Source organism: Salmo salar, chromosome ssa21 (assembly GCF_905237065.1).
Source record: "Salmo salar chromosome ssa21, Ssal_v3.1, whole genome shotgun sequence".
Classification (NCBI taxonomy): Eukaryota; Metazoa; Chordata; class Actinopteri; order Salmoniformes; family Salmonidae; genus Salmo; species Salmo salar.
The window spans coordinates 53650948-53674856 of NC_059462.1; the positions used below are offsets into that span (position 1 = coordinate 53650948).

Sequence of the window (23909 nt, forward strand, 5' to 3'; positions counted from 1 at the left end):
CAACTGAATGCATCTTCCGCATTTAACCCAACCCCTCTGAATCAGAGAGGTGCAGGGGGCTGCCATAATCGACATCCACATCTTCGGCACCAGGGGAACAGCAGGTTAACTGCCTTGTTCAGGGGCAGAATGACAGATTTTTACCTTGTCAGCTCAGGGACTCGATCCAGCAACCTTTCTGTTACTGGCTCAATGCTCTAACCATTAGGCTACCTGCCGCCCCTGTAAACCCCCTGGAAGCAGAGGGGGGGCCCTATCCCTCAATGCCCCACATAACAGAGCTTTGCTCTTGCCCCAGTGCACTTTAGCTGACGAAACTCCCTCGTACACCATATCCTGCCCATCCCTGACCATCACAGAAACGTCATCTGCATATGCCGACACTGCTATGCCTGTCAACACACTCCCTGCAGTCTCCTGCGTAGGATGCCTAGAAAAGGCTCAATGGCTAGTGTATATAACTTCCCTGATAGAGGGCATCCTTGTCTAATGCCCCACATCACCCAGAATGGCCTACTGAACCCCCTCTCACCATGACCGAACATGACACCCGAGCAAACAACATCTTCACACAGGCCAAAAACCTTTCCCCCGAACCCAAACATCACATTAAACAGATACTCATGATCCACTCTATCAAAAGCTTTCTCTTGGTCTAGAGAGACCAGTCCAAAGTTCACATTAGAAACTGGTACACAATATATCCGTTCCTTGTGTACTATAGACTACAGATGGGAGTTTAGTCTGTTAGCAAGGACCTTGGCAAATATATTGTAGTCCACACAGAGCAATGCCACAGGCCTCCAGTTTTTAAGTTTATACAAGTCTCCTACCCCAACGCACTCACGCAACACGCAATAGAAGTCCAGTCCAATTATTCCCATTTTAAATAAAACTCCACTGGGAGTCCATCGACCCAGGTGCACGACCGGGGGACATCTGGCTTACAGCCTCTGCCAGGTCATAGGACAACAGGGGAATGTCCATGTGCCAGAGAGAGCTTAGGGAGTTCTGCAAACAAGACCTGAGCACACATTGGATCACACAGTTCTGCCCTATTCAACTCAGTATAAAACTCTACAGTCCACTCCAGCATCTCCCCCACCACAGAGGTCACCCACCCATCAGACAGCCATAGACAATGTATACCCTAGGCTTCACCGCTATGTCTTTCCAAACCAGAAGAAAGAGCTGGGAGCATCCATCTCCTTGAGCATGGAGAACCTAGCTCTTACAAATGCTCCCTTTGCTTTAACCTCTACGGGATCGGTGTCCCCACCCCCGCGGGACGGTTACGAAGGCTAATGTGATTAGCATGAGGTTGTAAGTAACAAAAACTTTTCCCAGTACATAGACATATCTGATATGAACAGAAAGCATAAATTCTTGTTACTCTAACTGCACTGTCCAATTTACAGTAGCTATTACAGTGAAAGAATACCATGCTTTGTTTGAGGAGAGTCCACAATTATGAACTTGAAAATGTATTAATAAACCAATTAGGCACATTTGGCAGTCTTGATACAACATTTTGAACAAATATGCAATGGTTCATTGGCTCAGTCTAAAACTTTGAACATCCACTGCTGCCATCTAGAGGCCAAAATCTAAATTGTGCCTGGGCTGGAATAATACATTATGGCCTTTATCTTGCATTTCAAAGATATTTTTGTATTATCTTTTACCAGATCTAATGTGTTATATTCTCCTACATTAATTTCACATTTCCACAAACTTCAAAGTGTTTCCATTCAAATGGTATCAAGAATATGCATATCCTTGCTTCAGGTCCTGAGCTACAGGCAGTTAGATTTTGGGTATGAGTCATTTTATGAGATAATTGAAAAAAATGGTCAGATCCTTAAGAGGTTTTAATCACATCACTATGCATCTCCTGCAGAAACAACACCTGTGCTTTTTTTAGTTTTACATATTCACCCAATAGACTCCTATTTCCTGCATCTCTGGCACCATTTATATTAAGCGAGCCTACCCGAAGAGTCTCCATAAGAAGTGGGAAAAAAGCCAGCAAAGAAAGAGACCAATAGCAAAGCTCAAAAAGCCCCAGTGCCAGAAAAAAAACGATTCATCTACACAGCGTCTGAAAGTAGACCCTTATGCACTGTTGTGACCCACTTCCTCCACCTAAACTGTTTCCTGGGTGAGAGAACACCATGCACCTCATTTTTCATAGCGTGTTGTACTGATCTTACAAACTTTCCCGGATCGCAAAAAAAAAAGCTTCAAGATTAACCTTCTTTTTCCCTTTAGTCTCATTCAGGAACCTTGGCAGTTCCCTCACCGTGTACTTTGACCCCTCTGTCTGACTGACTGTCAGCTCTGGACCCATTGAGGAGGAGTCTGAAAAGAAAGCCTCCTCATCATCCTCTTCCTCAGACTCACCTTCCTCATCTCCATCTCCTATCCTGACCACATGCACTTTCTCTCTAGTCGGTGCCTTCCCCCCCTCCACCAGGCAAAGGTTCCTTAGTGCCTTTTGACCACACCAGCCTCTCCCCTTCCAACTCCTTTCTTCTCCCCCTTTTTCCCTCTTTCGCTTAACACCCTCCTCCACCGTCCCTAGTCGCTTCCCCTTCCCCACTATACTCTCCTCATCCACTAGCATATCATGACTAGGCCCAGCCTCATCTACACCACCATCCATGACATGACTAGACCCAGTCTCATCTACACCACCATCATAGCATGACTAGACCCAGTCTCATCTACACCACCATCTATAGCATGACTAGGCACAGCCTCTGCTGCCTGTGTCTCATGGCCCCCTGCACATTTACCTCGATTTACCCTACTGGCGCTTGTATCCTCACCTTGTCTACGGCCTTATGCACCAAATCCCCACACTCAAAGCACCGTAGACTATCTGTGCTGGCAAACCCCGCGTAGAGACCCTCCCCATGCCTCACTTTAAAATTCACATTTAACTGTTGCTCATTGTTATTCAGAAACATGAACACTTGCCTTTGGAACGAAACAACATGCTTAACCTGTTGGGTCTAGGGGGCAGCATTTGCACGTCTGGATAAAAAAAATGTACCCGATTTATTCTGGTTACTAATCCTACCCAGTAACTGCAATATGTATTTATTATATATGGAAAGAACACCTCTAAAGTTTCCAAAACTGTTTGAATGGTGTCTGTGAGTATCACAGACTCATTTGGCAGGCAAAACCCCTGAGACATTTTCTGACAGGAAGTGGATACCTGATGTGTTGTATTGACTTTAAACCTATCCCATTGAAAAAACACGGGTTTAGGAATATTTTGGCACTTCCTATTGCTTCCACTAGATGTCACCAGCCTTTACAAAGTGTTTTGAGTCTTCTGGAGGGAGATCTGACCGAACAAGAGCCATGGAACGGTGATGTCCCATTAGACACCTGGCGCGCTACTTCATGTTGGGTACCCTCGTTCCAATACGTTATAAAAGACTATGCATTCGTCCACCTTGAATATTATTCATGTTCTGGTTAAAAAGGCCCTAATGATTTATGCTATACAACGTTTGACATGTTTGAACGAACGGAAATATATTTTTTTCCCCTCGTTCATGACGAGAAGTCCGGCTGGCTTACATCATGTGCTAACGAGACGGAGATTTTTGGACATAAATGATGAGCTTTTTTGAACAAAACTACATTCGTTATGGACCTGTGATACCTGGAAGTGACATCTGATGAAGAGAATCAAAGGTAATGGATTATTTACATAGTATTTTCGATTTTAGATCTCCCCAACATGCTGGCCCAAGTTACTTGCGGGCATCTGCCTGAAAAAATGCCGACAGTACACAAAAGCCGCTAGCAAACTTACCAAACCGACTCAGCTCTTTCCGTATTTGATCATCCGTAATAAACAGAGGCAGATTCTCAACTACCACCCTAGTTGAAGGAGTCGAAAGAGGAGAAATCGGGAATCAACACATCCCTTACAAATATTCCACTAGCAATCAGCATACCCACCAAATGCACTCTTTTCATGAACACAACCACAGCTTTATACATTCCGCATCTAGAATGAACAAATTCAGCTCTTACCTGTTTGCCGACCGCAAGCAGAGCCTCTTCCACCTTAACTCCATTCTCAGGAACCCACCTGAATCCATGCCGTAACGACAGCGTCTACTCCGCGCTAGGCTGCGAAGCCATCGCGCACACAACACAGTTCAAACCCCAGGAAACTAAAACTCTGACCTCTTCCTCCCTAACTTTGACAAAAAACAGCGGGTCCTGCTAAACTAACAGTGTGTTAACCCTCCAACATAGAAAATAACATGTTTAAAGAAAAGACCAATGAAAGAATCAAGAAAATAAGGAAGAACAGAGCCCTTCACCCGGCCTCTCAACTACAAAATACTCCCAGCATGCACTGAGAGAGAGAGAGAGAGAGAGAGAGAGAGAGAGAGAGAGAAGAAAGGGTGTGTTAGGGTTGGGACAGACAGCCCATCTCAGTATGGAGCAGCAGTTCACAATGCATGTAGTAGACCTATCATCTCATCATGATCACTTTTTCTCTGGTGACAGGTCGGCCTACATTTTCTGCAGCATAGTCTACACTACAGTAATATAAAGACCAAATACGCGGTAAATTTAGACGCCTATAAAAACCATGGTTTTTATTTGATAGATCATAATTATTTTCCATTTCAGCTGCAGAGATATAAAACTTCCTATCACTCTAATATCGGATAAAGTAATCCTTCTAACCCCCCCTCCCCCCAAAAAGATATAGATGTACTATTGTAAAGTGGTTGTTTCACTGGATATCGTAAGGTGAATGCACCAATTTGTAAGTCGCTCTGAATAAGAGCGTCTGCTAAATGGCGTAAATGTAAATGTAATGTAAATGTTGCTTTAAATCAGTGAACAAGCGAGCAACTCTCTCCCGGTCTCTTTCTCTCTCCATCAACTCCATTCAAATTGCATCCAAAATAGATAATCCTGTTCTAGATTGATATATAGGCCTATATATATAGATGTCCTAGCCTACCTCCTTCAGGTAATACATTCAATGCAGCATTAGCCTTATATTTATCTAATGATGGGTTATGCATAATAAGCTTCTAATTTAGAGCCTCTTGACTCATGTGCAATACGCACCTGTGCTCCGCTGACCTTGTCACGCCCTGGCCTGAGAGAGACGGTTTATTCCTCTATTTTGTTAGGTCAAGGTGTGTTTTGTATTTCTTTGTTTTGGGCCGAGTATGGTTCCTAATCAGAGGCAGCTGTCTATCGTTGTCTCTGATTGGGAATCATACTTAGGCGGCCTTTTCCCACCTGTGTTTGTGGGTAGTTGTTTTCTGTTTTACCTGACAGAACTGTGCGCTTTCGGTTCCATTGTTTATTATTTTGTTTAGTGTTCTGATTTAAATAATCACGTGCCACGCTGCATCTTGGTCCCTCTCATTGAGACGGTCGTTACAGACCTCTCTTTAAAAATAAATGCTCCTTAGCTCTTTGAATCCTTGCAGAAAAAGCTGGACTAGAATAGCTTGCTGGATATTATTTTATTTTTTTGCATTTCTTATTCCAAAAACTATTTGAAGAGGGACACAAGCTCTTGTTTGCTGAATGTTAAATACAGCAGCAAAATAGAACTCTCGGGTAGTTTGAAAGAAGAGCGAATGCGCGATTACGGTAGGCTATAGCAGTTATTAATTCAGACCCATAACCATTCAGACCCATAACCATTCAGACCCATAACCATTCAGATGGTGGTAGACTATAACAGTTATTAATTCAGACCCATAACCATTCAGACCCATAACCATTCAGACCCATAACCATTCAGACCCATAACCATTCAGATGGTGGTAGACTATAGCAGTTATTAATTCAGACCCATAACCATTCAGACCCATAACCATTCAGACCCATAACCATTCAGACCCATAACCATTCAGACCCATAACCATTCAGATGGTGGTAGACTATAGCAGTTATTAATTCAGACCCATAACCATTCAGACCCATAACCATTCAGACCCATAACCATTCAGACCCATAACCATTCAGATGGTGGTAGACTATAGCAGTTATTAATTCAGACCCATAACCATTCAGACCCATAACCATTCAGACCCATAACCATTCAGATGGTAGACTATAACAGTTATTAATTCAGACCCATAACCATTCAATCTTCTTGAAGAGAAGTGAAAGCCTTCTCCATCTAATTCTAGTCCTATGTTATTCAAGCATGTCATTAGGATGTTAAAGATAAGGACAACAAAACTAATTTAAGTTAACTGTTGAAAGCGAGGAAGGAATGAATGAAGCAATAGAGAGAGAAAGAGGAGGTAGGCTAATGACATTAGGGGAGACATTATGAAAGATATTCAACAGATTTCAAAATTGTTATTACATTCGCTAGCCTATACTTGTAACTTTGTAGGATGCATGTACTGCAACATAATCACATGTTCTCTCCCTGCTTTATCATGGTTTGAATTATGTGTGTAATTCCAGTCCCTATAATACAGTATAATACAATACAGTACAGTAACACAGTTCACCCTTAAGAAGATGAACCTACTGAGAACTAGTTTCATTTATTTACCCAAGAGAGCATATAGCTAGCTACATTATGTTTTTCTGTCATGCATAATGTGCAGTAATCTATATCATATATTTATTGGATAACAGCACAATGTTGTTGCTTGGGCTCATTAAAGGTGGTTAATGTAGGGCTCATAAATATATATTTAATATATGGCTCATCAGACTCAGCTAGCATCAAGTTAGAATGTTCACGCTGATCAAAGCTCTGATCAAATCCAGACACATTTATATGCTTTAGAATGCTTTAGAATCCCACTTCCGATTTTAGCGGGAAATACTGGGTTACCTGGTAGAAAAGTGATTTATTCTCGGGATGGAACATTTGTAAAATACCGGGAAAATATTCAACCCTAGTGTGTGTGTGGGGGAGGAAGAGAGAGTTGGAGAGAGAGCACAGTCAGGGAGCGAGAGGGAGTGACTGAGGGCTGAGAGACTGCAGGACTGAGGAAGAGAGAGAAAGGATAGAAGGATGGGTCAGTGAATGAAATGAATGTGACTTTAGTTGTGATAACTAAAGATGCCCTCTGACCTCAACGATGGAGTCCACGTCATCTTTGCCGTACCACTCAGGCTCGTACATGTCAGACAAACACTCCTGAAGATTCTTGGAGGATTCGTGCATCGCTGTAGACAGACAGACAGACAGACAGACAGACAGACAGACAGACAGACAGACAGACAGACAGACAGACAGACAGACAGACAGACAGACAGACAGACAGACAGACAGACAGACAGACAGACAGACAGACATCAGTGGAGAGGATTGTACAGATGAAAATAAAGACTTATGGGCAGATAGCATGAGGACAGACACCATGAGGGCAGAGTGTCTTATTGAATCATGTTTCTGCATTGAACATCAACACCTGGCATTTAATTGTTATAATCTCCATTGAGAATTTGTTTTTGTCCAGGACTAGGCTTAATCTGTGTCTGGGAATCCAGCCCTAACATGCTTCCACACCGCCCGCGTTGCGTGCACGAGCCTTGCAAAAATATTTACACATACATGCTATTCAGTCATTTCATCCAAACTGCTCGCTCGCGTCAGCGAGCGTCCGCGTAGCCAGGCGCTAATATAGAACTTGGCTCTATTTTTGACGCTTGAACTCTGCAAGTCCCGCCTCTCCCATCTCCTCATTGGTTATTAGGAGCATATATCCACCTGGGTGATTGAGAGATGAACTGGAGGTTCACACTCCAGTCCAGTTGGTGGTGGTAATGCACTTTAAAATTGGTTGCCAACCGCCATATAAAATCCATAGAAGAAGAAGAAGAAGAAGAAGAAGAAGAAGAAGTGATTACTGGAAACTAACTTTTATCTGTGGATTAATTGTCAGAGTAGAGAACACACGGTTTTGTGTGACTCAAAATGGGTCCAGAATTAAAGGACCTCGCTAGCTAAATGTCCATGAATGTTTCATGTGTGGTTTTGACCTATCCCCAAATGAATATAATTGGTTCAGAGTTAATTTTGATATTTCAACCTGCGTGTTTTTAATCTTGTCTGATGTGGATGGACAAAATCAACAATCGGTTCGATGGCGCACGCGGGTGCACGTACGTGCCCAGAGTAGTCAGCATGTTAGAGTCTCGATTAAATTATAATCTTACTTTGTACTGCAGCCAGGTATGCTCTAAGGTCTTTTTGCAGTTTGGATCCCTCTGTCTGAGAAGGGAACATAAAACATCTCATTTTACACAGATCATGGCTTTGTTGGAGGAGTCAGATCATATTAAAAGACTAATATTGTTTGTTGACTCTTACATATTGTTTGTTGAAGTTGATCACTCCCTCCTCAAATGCAACATCTCTGGTTTCATCTGCTTTACCCAGCTTCTGCATTACCTGGAAAAAGACATTGAACAAGACATGCCATTAACATTAATCTTTATCCTGGACATTTATACAGGAGAGGTATATATGTAAAACAATCCTTGTCTCATTTACACAGCAGATGTGTACGTGTAAAACAATCCTTGTCTCATTTATACAGCAGATGTGTACGTGTAAAACAATCCTTGTCTCATTTATACAGCAGATGTATACATGTAAAACAATCCTTGTCTCATTTATACAGCAGATGTATACATGTAAAACAATCCTTGTCTCATTTATACAGCAGATGTGGACATGTAAAACAATCCTTGTCTCATTTATACAGCAGATGTATACATGTAAAACAATCCTTGTCTCATTTATACAGCAGATGTATACGTGTAAAACAATCCTTGTCTCATTTATACAGCAAATGTATACGTGTAAAACAATCCTTGTCTCATTTATACAGCAGATGTGTACATGTAAAACAATCCTTGTCTCATTTATACAGCAGATGTATACATGTAAAACAATCCTTGTCTCATTTATACAGCAGATGTATACATGTAAAACAATCCTTGTCTCATTTATACAGCAGATGTATACATGTAAAACAATCCTTGTCTCATTTCAACAGCAGATGTGTATGTGTAAAACAATCCTTGTCTCATTTATACAGCAGATGTATACATGTAAAACAATCCTTGTCTCATTTATACAGCAGATGTATACATGTAAAACAATCCTTGTCTCATTTATACAGCAGATGTGTACGTGTAAAACAATCCTTGTCGCATTTATACAGCAGATGTGTACGTGTAAAACAATCCTTGTCTCATTTAAACAGCAGATGTACAGGTACGCCCTACAGACCCGGCCTAGCTCCTCGTGTATCAGACACCTAGCAGAGCTGGCGCTCACAAATAACTGTTTTATGATTAGAAGTGACTTTTTCCTTCAAATTAAAGGAACTGCTATGGGGAGTACGATGGCACCCAATTATGTCAATCTTTACATGGAACTCTTACAAACATGATCGCATTCTCAACCCTGAGAAAAATACCTTTCTATCCAAGATCAAACTGTATCGCCGTTATATAGATGGCATTAACCTGATGTTCAGTGAGTTTCTTAAAAAGTCAAATGGTCATTTTCGTTTCGCCGTGGACTTTGATTACTTTAGTGTCAGCTTTCCTTGACATTCAGATCTCTAAAGAAAAGGAAACGCTCGTCACCGATCTATACAGGAAGCCCACAGATCGAAAGACGCTTCTAAGAAGTGATAGTTTCCACCCCATTCCTCTAAAGAAAAGCCTCCCGATCAGTCAGTTTAATCGCGTCCGTCTAATCTGTAGCACTGACGCTGCTTTCTCCCAACAAAGTACAGTTTTGATGAACAGATTTCGGGATAGAGATTATTCTGAGGAGAGCCTACAATCAGCTGGGGAACGCATCATTGACACTAGCCAATTGGATAGCTTGAAATCCTCAGTGCGCAAAAAGACTGACCCGAGGATACAATGTTTGTGGAATATTCTCCTCTGGGAAATGCCATGCAAGATACAATTAAAAAACATTGGTACATTATCAGTTCAGACTTCAGATGATTCAGTTCAAACCCCAGATGATTCAGTTCAGACATCAGATGATTCAGTTCAGACTTCAGATGATTCAGTTCAGACTTAAGATGATTCAGTTCAGACCTCAGATGATTCAGTTCAGACCCCAGATGATTCAGTTCAGACCCCAGAGGATTCAGTTCAGACCTCAGATGATTCAGTTGAAACCCCAGATGATTCAGTTCAGACTTCAGATGATTCAGTTCAGACCTCAGATGATTCAGTTCAAACCCCAGATCACAAAGACAGTCTCAGGGTAGATAATTTACAGTGTAATCGATAACTATGCTTTGTTGAAAGGAACATTTTTTTCCCCCGAGGAAACAAATAGCTACTTTTGGAGTTGACTACAACTACTTGAGTACAGATCTCAGAAAGCAAATACTTTTTATAAATATTGGAATATTATTAGATTGGCTGCCTTCAAATAATGGCAGAACTGTATCTTGAACTGCATGTTGAAGATATAAATATAATGAATAGAACACACACAATCTCCTATGCTATCTGACAGTCATATTGGATCTACACAATACATTTCTATGTGAACGTTATGTAAATGTACATTCTCTTGAAAGTGCATTGCCTCAGGTGTACATAATCAAGTCAAACAAATTAACTACTGATATTTTGTACAGATAAGTATAAATAAGTTGTGAAGCTCAACTACTGTATGGCTCTTTCAACATGCCACTGAAAAGGTTGAAAGCTGCAATAGATTTGATGATATCTGAAAATATTGCAGAATAATTCAAAGTCATTCGCAAACATTGCAAACAGCAAGTTGAATGCTTACACAGCAAATTATCCATTGTTAAAAAAAAATGTATTAAATCAACACTGAGTGTTGAGTCTGTGGACACATATAGACACTGGAACAGTGTTAAATTAACACACTGCTAAGTGTAAAGCCTTATTCAAATATTTCCCAGAGTGCCTTTCCTTTTTAGTAAAGTTGTAGAGTTACTCCCCATGACTGTATGTATTTGTTAGTGACATGGTTGTTGCATTCATCTGTTTTTGGTCCTACAGACCAGCTAGTCAGATACTAAGCGAATATGTAAAAAACTTTTTTTTTGCACAATACCATACGTATTTCATAAGGCATTATTCTGAGGGGCTAGTTTTACCCCAATATAGGGACCTGAAACTCATACACATCACTTTGCATCAAAACCATGCCCAACATTGTCATATTTCCCAGCATGCTCTATTGCCGGTTGATTTTTTATTTTTTGTATTATTTTTCAATATCTATGTTTGTGCATGTTCATTTATTAAATTTATTGATTAATCTTATGCTACACAAAGATAATAACATAACATTTTCTAAACTAATCCAATCAGTTAGTTTGATTTCTTGCCACCCATTACTGAAATGTCTGTTCCAGTTTAAATGCCTTAGGTACTTAGAAACCACCCAATGATACGTAGTAACTCCCTTATTATGCAATTATAAAGCACTTTCCAAAGTTCTATGTAACAACAATGTTGATTTGTAATATAATCACAATGTTACTACACATATATAAAAACAGGACGTCAAGTGTTACCCTACATCACTCACTATTAACATATATGTGTCATGTCATTTTACATTTTAGTCATTTAGCAGACGGTCTTATCCAGAGCGACTTGCAGTAGTGAATGCATACATTTCATACATTTTTTTTTAATCCATACTGGTCCCCCGTGGGAATCGAACCCACAACCCTGGCGTTGCAAACACCATGCTCTACCAACTGAGCCACACGGGATCATTTGGAAGCTCTAAAGTGTTTCTCATGTATTTAATTCTACCTATAGGCTAGATGAAGATTCATATCAAAGAGTCCTCCCAACCATGTGCTAACGATCTCATATCTAGACTAATTCAACTAACAGTTGTCGTTTTTTGGTTCTTCATGACATATTTGGCAGCCATCAAATAAAAAATAAAAAATATATAAAAATTCAAATAACTTGCATATACTGTATTCTAATACCTCTTAAACATTTTTCTTCCACTTTTACATTACAGAGTATTTTGGATAGATCGTTGACAAAAAAAAAAGACAATTAAATCCATTTGAATGCCACTTTGTAACACAACAAAATGTTTTTAAAAACGTAAAGGGATGTGAATACTTTCTGAAGGCTCTGTACATGTTGTCCATCCCTCAACTCCCATCCAGTCATTCCCTCCCTCTGCTGTCCAATAGGGATACAGGGCCACTAATACCATCAGGTCATATACCATTTGAATTACAGCTAAATTCGTTTTATTTTTATTACATTTTAAATAAACTACTGTATATCAAATCTAACCGGAAACGGAATACTTTTAGGTTATGGATGCTGCATGGAATGTAATCGACAATATTGTTACTGAATAGTCGCTGCACTATAGCAGGCCAGATCGATGAATTAATTTCATTTGCACAACATAAAATTGCTTTAGCTATACAATTACTTATATTGCTCAATTTCTACATGCATATCTACACGTTTGCGGCAGATAGGTATACTGTAAAAAGGGATGTGTATAAATGACATAACGGATGAATTAAGGAAATATCCCGACGACCGTAGAGGCCTGTTAGGTTTTTAAAGGTTGACGGTCATGATGATGCGTCATTGAGTCCTCTCCGGTGATGTCATTTGGATAGAACCAGATATAACGGAAAAATAACGCATTTACGTTATTCAATATCTTACCTTCTCTTGGGCCCGTGTTAATTTTTTCTGCACGTTACTGGCAAGTTTCCCCGCAGTAACCCCTTTCCCCATCCCCATCTCTGCCATTTTGTCTTTCCGAAAAGCTCTCGATTCAATATAATAAAAATAACGACTCTCTACCGAGGAAGAAGGGACATCAACGTGGACGGAAAAAGTAGTCACCACTCGTGATAGTAGACCAATGTAACGGGAACGTTTCGGAACGGGTGTCTGTGCGTGGCGAACAGACACAGCGATGGTTTTCCAGTTTCCAGCTATGTCGTAAGGTGGCCTACCGTTGTCAGTCAGACGATAATCATGACGGATGCAGAAGGGTTGCCTCTTAAAGCGACAAGCCTACTGTAGTTTACCCTTTATGCACTTGGTGGCGACATTGCTTTGCTCAGCTCACCAAATAAAATTGAAAGTCTAGCTTGGACTAATGACTTGGCTTGTCTTTTCGCTGTGTGAGGAAGTACTGTAAAATCAGTATGGAAACACAACCAGACCAAAACAATAGGCTAGATACGGACAAAGACCGAGGTTAGTGTCACTGCATCATACCTACATACTGTAACTTATTCTGTGGGAACACAGACGGTATAGCGCTGTCCATGGTGCTGAATGACTTTTAGTCTACAGCTTTGGTACCTGTGGTGGTGCTGAACGGAAAGCCGAGTTACGTATGTGACTGTTGTGGACCACGGACAAAGCTCAAGGGAAGGGTTTGGTCTATAGCTGTCTTCAAATATGCTCTATACACACTATATACACTATATACACTGTACATACTATATACACTATATATACTATACACACTATATATACTATACACACTATACACACTATATATACTATACACACTATACACACTATATACACTATATATACTATACACACTATACACACTATATATACTATACACACTATACACACTATATATACTATATATATACTATACACACTATATACACTATATACACTGTACAGACTATATACACTTTTTACACTATACACACTATATATACTGTACACACTATACACACTATATATACTATATATACTATACACACTATACACACTATATATACTATATATACTATACACACTATATACACTATATACACTGTACAGACTATATACACTTTTTACACTATACACACTATATATACTGTACACACTATACACACTATATATACTATATATACTATACACACTATACACACTATATATACTATACACACTATACACACTATATATACTATATATACTATACACACTATATACACTATATACACTGTACAGACTATATACACTTTTTACACTATACACACTATATATACTGTACACACTATACACACTATATATACTATATATACTATACACACTATACACACTATATATACTATATATACTATACACACTATATACACTATATACACTGTACAGACTATATACACTTTTTACACTATACACACTATATATACTGTACACACTATACACACGATACACACTATATACACTGTACATACTGTACATACTATATACACTTTTTACACTATACACACTATATATAGTGTACACACTATACACACGATACACACTATATACACTGTACAGACTATATACACTTTTTACACTATACACACTATATATACTGTACACACTATACACACGATACACACTATATACACTGTACATACTGTACATACTATATACACTTTTTACACTATACACACTATATATACTGTACACACTATACACACGATACACACTATATACACTGTACATACTGTACATACTATATACACTTTTTACACTATACACACTATATATACTATACACACTATACACACTATATACACTATGTACATACTATATACACTTTTTACACTATACACACTATATATACTATACACACTATACACACTATATATACTATACACACTATACACACTATATACACTGTACAGACTATATACACTTTTTACACTATACACACTATATATACTGTACACACTATACACATGATACACACTATACACACTGTACATACTGTACATACTATATACACTTTTTACACTATACACACTATATATACTGTACACACTATACACACTATACACACTATATATACTATACACACTATACACACTATATACACTATGTACATACTATATACACTTTTACACTATACACACTATATATACTATACACACTATACACACTATATACACTATGTACATACTATATACACTTTTTACACTATACACACTATATATACTATACACACTATACACACTATATATACTATACACACTATACACACTATATACACTGTACAGACAATATACACTTTTTACACTATACACACTATATATACTGTACACACTATACACACGATACACACTATATACACTGTACATACTGTACATACTATATACACTTTTTACACTATACACACTATATATACTGTACACACTATACACACGATACACACTATATACACTGTACATACTATATACACTTTTTACACTATACACACTATATATACTATACACACTATACACACTATATATACTATATATATACTATACACACTATATACACTATATACACTGTACAGACTATATACACTTTTTACACTATACACACTATATATACTGTACACACTATACACACTATATATACTATATATACTATACACACTATACACACTATATATACTATATATACTATACACACTATATACACTATATACACTGTACAGACTATATACACTTTTTACACTATACACACTATATATACTGTACACACTATACACACTATATATACTATATATACTATACACACTATACACACTATATATACTATACACACTATACACACTATATATACTATATATACTATACACACTATATACACTATATACACTGTACAGACTATATACACTTTTTACACTATACACACTATATATACTGTACACACTATACACACTATATATACTATATATACTATACACACTATACACACTATATATACTATATATACTATACACACTATATACACTATATACACTGTACAGACTATATACACTTTTTACACTATACACACTATATATACTGTACACACTATACACACGATACACACTATATACACTGTACATACTGTACATACTATATACACTTTTTACACTATACACACTATATACACTGTACACACTATACACACTATACACACTATATACACTGTACAGACTATATACACTTTTTACACTATACACACTATATATAGTGTACACACTATACACACGATACACACTATATACACTGTACAGACTATATACACTTTTTACACTATACACACTATATATACTGTACACACTATACACACGATACACACTATATACACTGTACATACTGTACATACTATATACACTTTTTACACTATACACACTATATATACTGTACACACTATACACACGATACACACTATATACACTGTACATACTGTACATACTATATACACTTTTTACACTATACACACTATATATACTATACACACTATACACACTATATACACTATGTACATACTATATACACTTTTTACACTATACACACTATATATACTATACACACTATACACACTATATATACTATACACACTATACACACTATATACACTGTACAGACTATATACACTTTTTACACTATACACACTATATATACTGTACACACTATACACATGATACACACTATACACACTGTACATACTGTACATACTATATACACTTTTTACACTATACACACTATATATACTGTACACACTATACACACTATACACACTATATATACTATACACACTATACACACTATATACACTATGTACATACTATATACACTTTTTACACTATACACACTATATATACTATACACACTATACACACTATATACACTATGTACATACTATATACACTTTTTACACTATACACACTATATATACTATACACACTATACACACTATATATACTATACACACTATACACACTATATACACTGTACAGACTATATACACTTTTTACACTATACACACTATATATACTGTACACACTATACACACGATACACACTATATACACTGTACATACTGTACATACTATATACACTTTTTACACTATACACACTATATATACTGTACACACTATACACACGATACACACTATATACACTGTACATACTATATACACTTTTTACACTATACACACTATATATACTGTACACACTATACACACGATACACACTATATACACTGTACATACTGTACATACTATATACACTTTTTACACTATACACACTATATATACTGTACACACTATACACACTATACACACTATATATACTATACACACTATACACACTATATACACTATGTACATACTATATACACTTTTTACACTATACACACTATATATACTATACACACTATACACACTATATATACTATAAACACTATACACACTATATACACTGTACAGACTATATACACTTTTTACACTATACACACTATATATACTGTACACACTATACACACGATACACACTATATACACTGTACATACTGTACATACTATATACACTTTTTACACTATACACACTATATATACTGTACACACTATACACACTATACACACTATATATACTATACACACTATACACACTATATACACTATGTACATACTATATACACTTTTTACACTATACACACTATATATACTATACACACTATACACACTATATACACTGTACACACTGTACATACTATATACACTTTTTACACTATACACACTATATATACTGTACACACTATACACACTATACACACTATATATACTGTACACACTATACACACTATAACACTATATACACTGCACATAGTGTACATACTGTACATACTATATACATTTTTTACACTATACACACTATATATACTGTACACACTATACACACTATACACACTATATATACTATACACACTATACACACTATATATACTATACACACTATACACACTATATACACTATATACACTGTACATACTGTACATACTATATACACTTTTTACACTATACACACTACATATACTATACACACTATACACACTATACACACTATATACACTATATACTCTGTACATACTGTACATACTATATACACTTTTTACACTATACACACTACATATACTATACACACTATATACACTATATACACTGTACATACTGTACATACTATATACACTTTTTACACTATACACACTATATATACTGTACATACCACATACACTATATACACACCATATACACTATATTTACTAAACACTATATACACTATATATATTATATACACAATAAACAATATACACACTATATATACTATATAGACTAAACAAACTATATACACAATATATACTGTACATACTATATGGACTTTTTACACTATACACACTATATATACTGTACATACCACATACACTATATATACTATATAAACTATATACACACCATATACACTATATTTACAAAACACTATATACACTATATATATTATATACACAATAAACAATATACACACTATATATACTATATACTCAATACAAACGATATACACAATATATACTGTACATACCACATACACTAGATATATATTATATACACAATGAATAATATATACACTGTACACTATATACAGTTTACACACTATACGTACAATATATACACAATATATACTATTTACACGATATATACTATACACTATATACACTATATATACTATACACTACATACACAATAGACTATTTACACAATACATTATTCACACTATATACACTATATAAACTATATATACTAAAAACGATATACAATTGAAACTATATACACTATATATACTATACAAACTATATACTCTATATCAATCAATCAATTGTATTTATTAAGCCCTTCTTACATCAGCTGATGTCACAAAGTGCTGTACAGAAACCCAGCCTAAAACCCCAAACAGCAAGCAATGCAGGTGTAGAAGCATATACACTATGTACACAATATATACTATATACACTATACACTATATACAGGATACACACTATACATACACTATATACACAATACAAACTATATACATGATATACACTATATATGCACTAAAATATACTATACCCACTATATACACTATATACAATATATACACTACATACTATATACACTATACATACTATTTACACTATACTTACTATATACACTATATACACTATACATACTATATAAACTATATACACTATGTACACTATACACACCATATACACAACAAATACACTATATATACACAATACATGACATACTATATACACTATATACACCATATATACTATATACACTATGTACACTATACACAGTATACAGTATACACACTATACATACACTATACACACTATATATACGATACATTGTGAACACTATATATACTATGCACTATATACACTGCATATACTATACACTACATATACACTCTTTGTACACTATATATACTATACACTATACTCTTTATACACTATTTATACTATACATTATACTCTTTATACACTATATATACAACAGAATATTCTCTCTACACTATATATATACTATACACTATATACTATATACACTATATACAGTATATACACACTATTTACACTTTATCAAATCAAATCAAATGTATTTGTCACATACACATGGTTAGCAGATGTTAATATGAGTGTAGCGAAATGCTTGTGCTTCTAGTTCCGACCATGCAGTAATATCTAACAAGTAATCTAACAATTTCACAACAACTACCTTATACACACAAGTGTAAAGGAATGAATACGAATATGTACATAAAAAGATATAAATGAGTGATGCCCGAACGGCATAGGCAAGATGCAGTAGATGGTATAGAGTACAGTATATACATATGAGATGAGCAATGTAGGGTATGAGAACATTATATAAAGTAGCATTGTTTAAAGTGGCTAGTGATACATTTAATTACATCAGATGGCAAGATGCAGTAGATGGTATAGCGTACAGTATATACATAAGAGATGAGTAATGTAGGGTAAGTAAACATTATATAATATAAAGTGGCTAGTGATAAATTGAATACTGTCACGTCCTGACCAGTATAGGGGTTATTTGTTATTGTAGTTTGGTCAGGACGCGACAGAGGGTATTTTGTTTATGTGGTTCGGGGTGGTGATTTATGTAGTAGGGTGTTTGATTTATTATTTCCGGGTTTTGGTCTATGTTCTATGTTTTGTATTTCTATGTTCTTTCTGGTTTGTGTTTTTCTATGTGTAGGTTAATAGGGGGTTGGACTCTCAATTGGAGGCAGGTGCTTTCTCGTTGCCTCTGATTGAGAGTCCTATATATGGGTAATTGTTTGGTGTAGTGTTGTGCGAGATTGTTTCTTGCTTTGCCTGTGTGAGCCTGACAAGACTGTTTTGTTGTTCATGAGTTCTTCGTTTTGTTATTTTGGTCTCTTTATTTAAAAATAAATACAAGATGAGCATCCACATTCCTGCTGCATTTTGGTCCTCTATCCCCGACGACAACCGTTACAAATACATCAATTTTACCATTATGTTAATATGTACTGTATACACTATACACTATATACAGTTTACACGCTATACATACACTATGTACACAATGTATACAATACACTATAAACACTATACATGCTATACACTATATACACAATACAGTATTCACACTATACTGTACACTATTTATACTATAAGCTATATACACTCTATTTACTATACAGTATATACACTATATATATTATACACTATATACACTATACACTTTATACACAATACAGTATTCACACTATATAGACTATATATACTACAAACTATATACACTGTATATGCTATACACTATATACAGTATATATACCAAGTTATCCTAACAATTTCACAACAACTACCTTATACACGCAAGTGTAAAAGAATGAATACGAATATGTACATAAAAAATATATAAATGAGTGATGCCCGAACGGCATAGGCAAGATGCAGTAGATGGTATAGAGTACAGTATATACATATGAGATGAGCAATGTAGGGTATGAGAACATTATATAAAGTGGCATTGTTTAAAGTCGCTAGTGATACATTTATTACATCAATTTTCCCATTCTTAAAGTGGCTGGAGTTGAGTCAGTATGTAGGCAGCAGCCTCTCTGAGTTAGTGATGGCTGTTTAACAGTCTGATGGCCTTGAGATAGAAGCTGTTTTGAAGCTTCTCGGTCCCAGCTTTGATGCACCTGTACTGACCTCGCCTTCTGGATGATAGCTGGGGTGAACAGGCAGTGGCTCGGGTGGTTGTTGTCCTTGATGATCTTTATGGCCTTCCTGTGACATCAGGTGGTGTAGGTGTCCTGGAGGGCAGGTAGTTTGACCCCGGTGATGCGTTGTGCCCACCTCACTACCCTCTGGAGAGCCTTACGGTTGTGGGCGGAGCAGTTGCCGTACCAGGCGGTGATACAGCCCGACAGGATGCTCTCGATTGTGCATCTGTAAACGTTTGTGAGTGTTTTTAGTGACAAACCAAATTTCTTCAGCCTCCTGAGGTTGAAGAGGCGCTGCTGCGCCTTATTCACCACGCTGTCTGTGTGGGTGGACCATTTCAGATTGTCCGTGATGTGTACGCCGAGGAACTTAAAACTTTCCACTTTCCAAATCTTAATACACTATATACACTATATATACTACACACTATACACACTAAATATACTATACGCTATACACACTATATACACTAAATATACTATACACTATATGCACTATATATACTATATATGCTATACACTATATAGAGTATATACACAATACAGTATTCACACTATACAAACTATATATACTATAAACTATATACACCATATATACTATACACTATATTCACTATATATACTATACAGTATATACACTATACACTTTAAACACAATACAGTATTCACATTATATACACTACATATACTATAAATGATATACACTATATGCACTATACATACTATACACTATATACACTATATATACTATACACTATATACACTATATACACAATACACAAAATATACTCCACACTCTATATACTATACACTATATACACTTTATATACTATACACTATATACACTAAATATACTACACACTATATACATTAAATATACTATACAATATATACACTAAATATACTACACACTATATACTTTAAAATACTTTAGACTATATACACTAAATATACTATACACTATATACACTAAATATACTACACACTATATACACTAAATACACTATACACTATATACACTAAATATACTACACACTAAATACACTATACACTAAATACACTAAATATACTATACACTATATACACTAAATATACTATACACTATATACACTAAATATACTACCCACTATATACATTAAATATACTATACACTATATACACTAAATATACTACACACTATATACTTTAAATATACTATACACTATATACACTAAATAAACTAAATACACTATACACTATATACACTAAATATACTACACACTAAATACACTATACACTAAATACACTAAATATACTATACACTATATACACTAAATATACTATACACTATATACACTAAATACACTATACACTAAATACACTAAATATACTATACACTATATACACTAAATATACTATACACTATATACACTAAATATACTATACACTATATACACTAAATATTCTATACACTATATACACTAAATATACTATACACTATATACACTAAATAAACTAAATACACTATACACTATATACACTAAATATACTACACACTAAATACACTATACACTAAATACACTAAATATACTATACACTATATACACTAAATATACTATACACTATATACACTAAATACACTATACACTAAATACACTAAATATACTATACACTATATACACTAAATATACTATACACTATATACACTAAATATACTATACACTATATACACTAAATATTCTATACACTATATACACTAAATATACTATACACTATATACACTAAATATACTATACACTATATACACTAAATATACTATACACTATATACACTAAATACACTATACACTAAATACACTAAATATACTATACACTATATACACTAAATATTCTATACACTATATACACTAAATATACTATACACTATTGTTGTGTGCTGACGTTGCTGATGTTGCTTCCAGAGACAGTTTGGAACTCGGCAGTGAGTGTTGCAACCGAGGACAGATGGTTTTTACGCGCTACGCGTTTCAACACTCGGCTGTCCCGTTCTCTGAGCTTGTGTGGCCTACCACTTTGCAGCTGAGCCGTTGTTGCTCCTAGACTTTTTCTCTTCACAATAACAGCATTTACAGTTGAGCGGGGCAACTCGAGCAGGGCAGAAATTTGTTGACCTGACTTGTTGGAAAGGTGGCATCCTATGGCGGTGCCACGTTCAAAGTCACTAAGCTCTTCAGTAAGGCCATTCTAATGCCATTGTTTGTCTATGGAGATTGCATGGCTGTGTGCTCGATTGTATACACCTGTCAGCAACAGGTGTGGCTGAAATACCCAAATCTACTAATTTTATATACTTTTATATACTTTTATATACACTACCATTCAAAAGTTTGGCGTCACTTAGAAATGTACTTGTTTTTGAAAGAAAAGCAGAAAAGTTTTGCGGGTACTATTTATTGAAGCTGCCAGTTGAGGACTTGTGAGACGTCTGTTTCTTAAACTAGACACTCTAATGTACTTGTCCGCTTGCGCAGTTGTGCACCGGGGCCTCCCACTCCTCTTTCCATTCTGGTTAGAGCCAGCTTGCGCTGTTCTGTGAAGGGAGTAGTACACAGCGCTATATGAGATCTTCAGTTTCTTGGCAATTTCTCATATGGACTAGCCTTAATTTCTCATAACGAGAATAGACTGATGAGTTTCAGAAGAAAGGTCTTTGTTTTTAGCTATTTTGAACCTGTAATCAAACCCACACATGCTGATGCTCCAGATTCTCAACTAGTCTAAAGAAGGCCAGTTTTATTGCTTCTTTAATCAGAACAACAGTTTTCATCTGTGCTAACATAATTG

General features: G+C 35.9%; 1 protein-coding gene across 8 annotated transcripts in view; it reads right to left on the reverse strand.

The window, feature by feature from the left end:
* Nucleotides 1-13051, reverse strand: part of LOC106582515 (myc box-dependent-interacting protein 1) — a 47878-nt gene extending 34827 nt beyond the window's left edge. For 4 of the 8 annotated variants that reach the window (XM_045704901.1, XM_014165685.2, XM_014165686.2 and 1 more), the window contains exons 1-4: nucleotides 12724-13051; nucleotides 8354-8434; nucleotides 8200-8254; nucleotides 7112-7206 (exon numbers count right to left, since the gene is read on the reverse strand). In XM_045704901.1, the coding sequence (XP_045560857.1) occupies nucleotides 7112-7206; nucleotides 8200-8254; nucleotides 8354-8434; nucleotides 12724-12810 (318 nt within the window). In that variant the 5' untranslated portion in view covers nucleotides 12811-13051. The remainder of the gene's footprint in view (nucleotides 1-7111; nucleotides 7207-8199; nucleotides 8255-8353; nucleotides 8435-12723) is intronic. The other 4 variants (XM_045704902.1, XM_014165689.2, XM_014165690.2 and 1 more) reach the window with 1 other exon arrangement.
* Between the last annotated feature and the right edge of the window lie 10858 nt (nucleotides 13052-23909).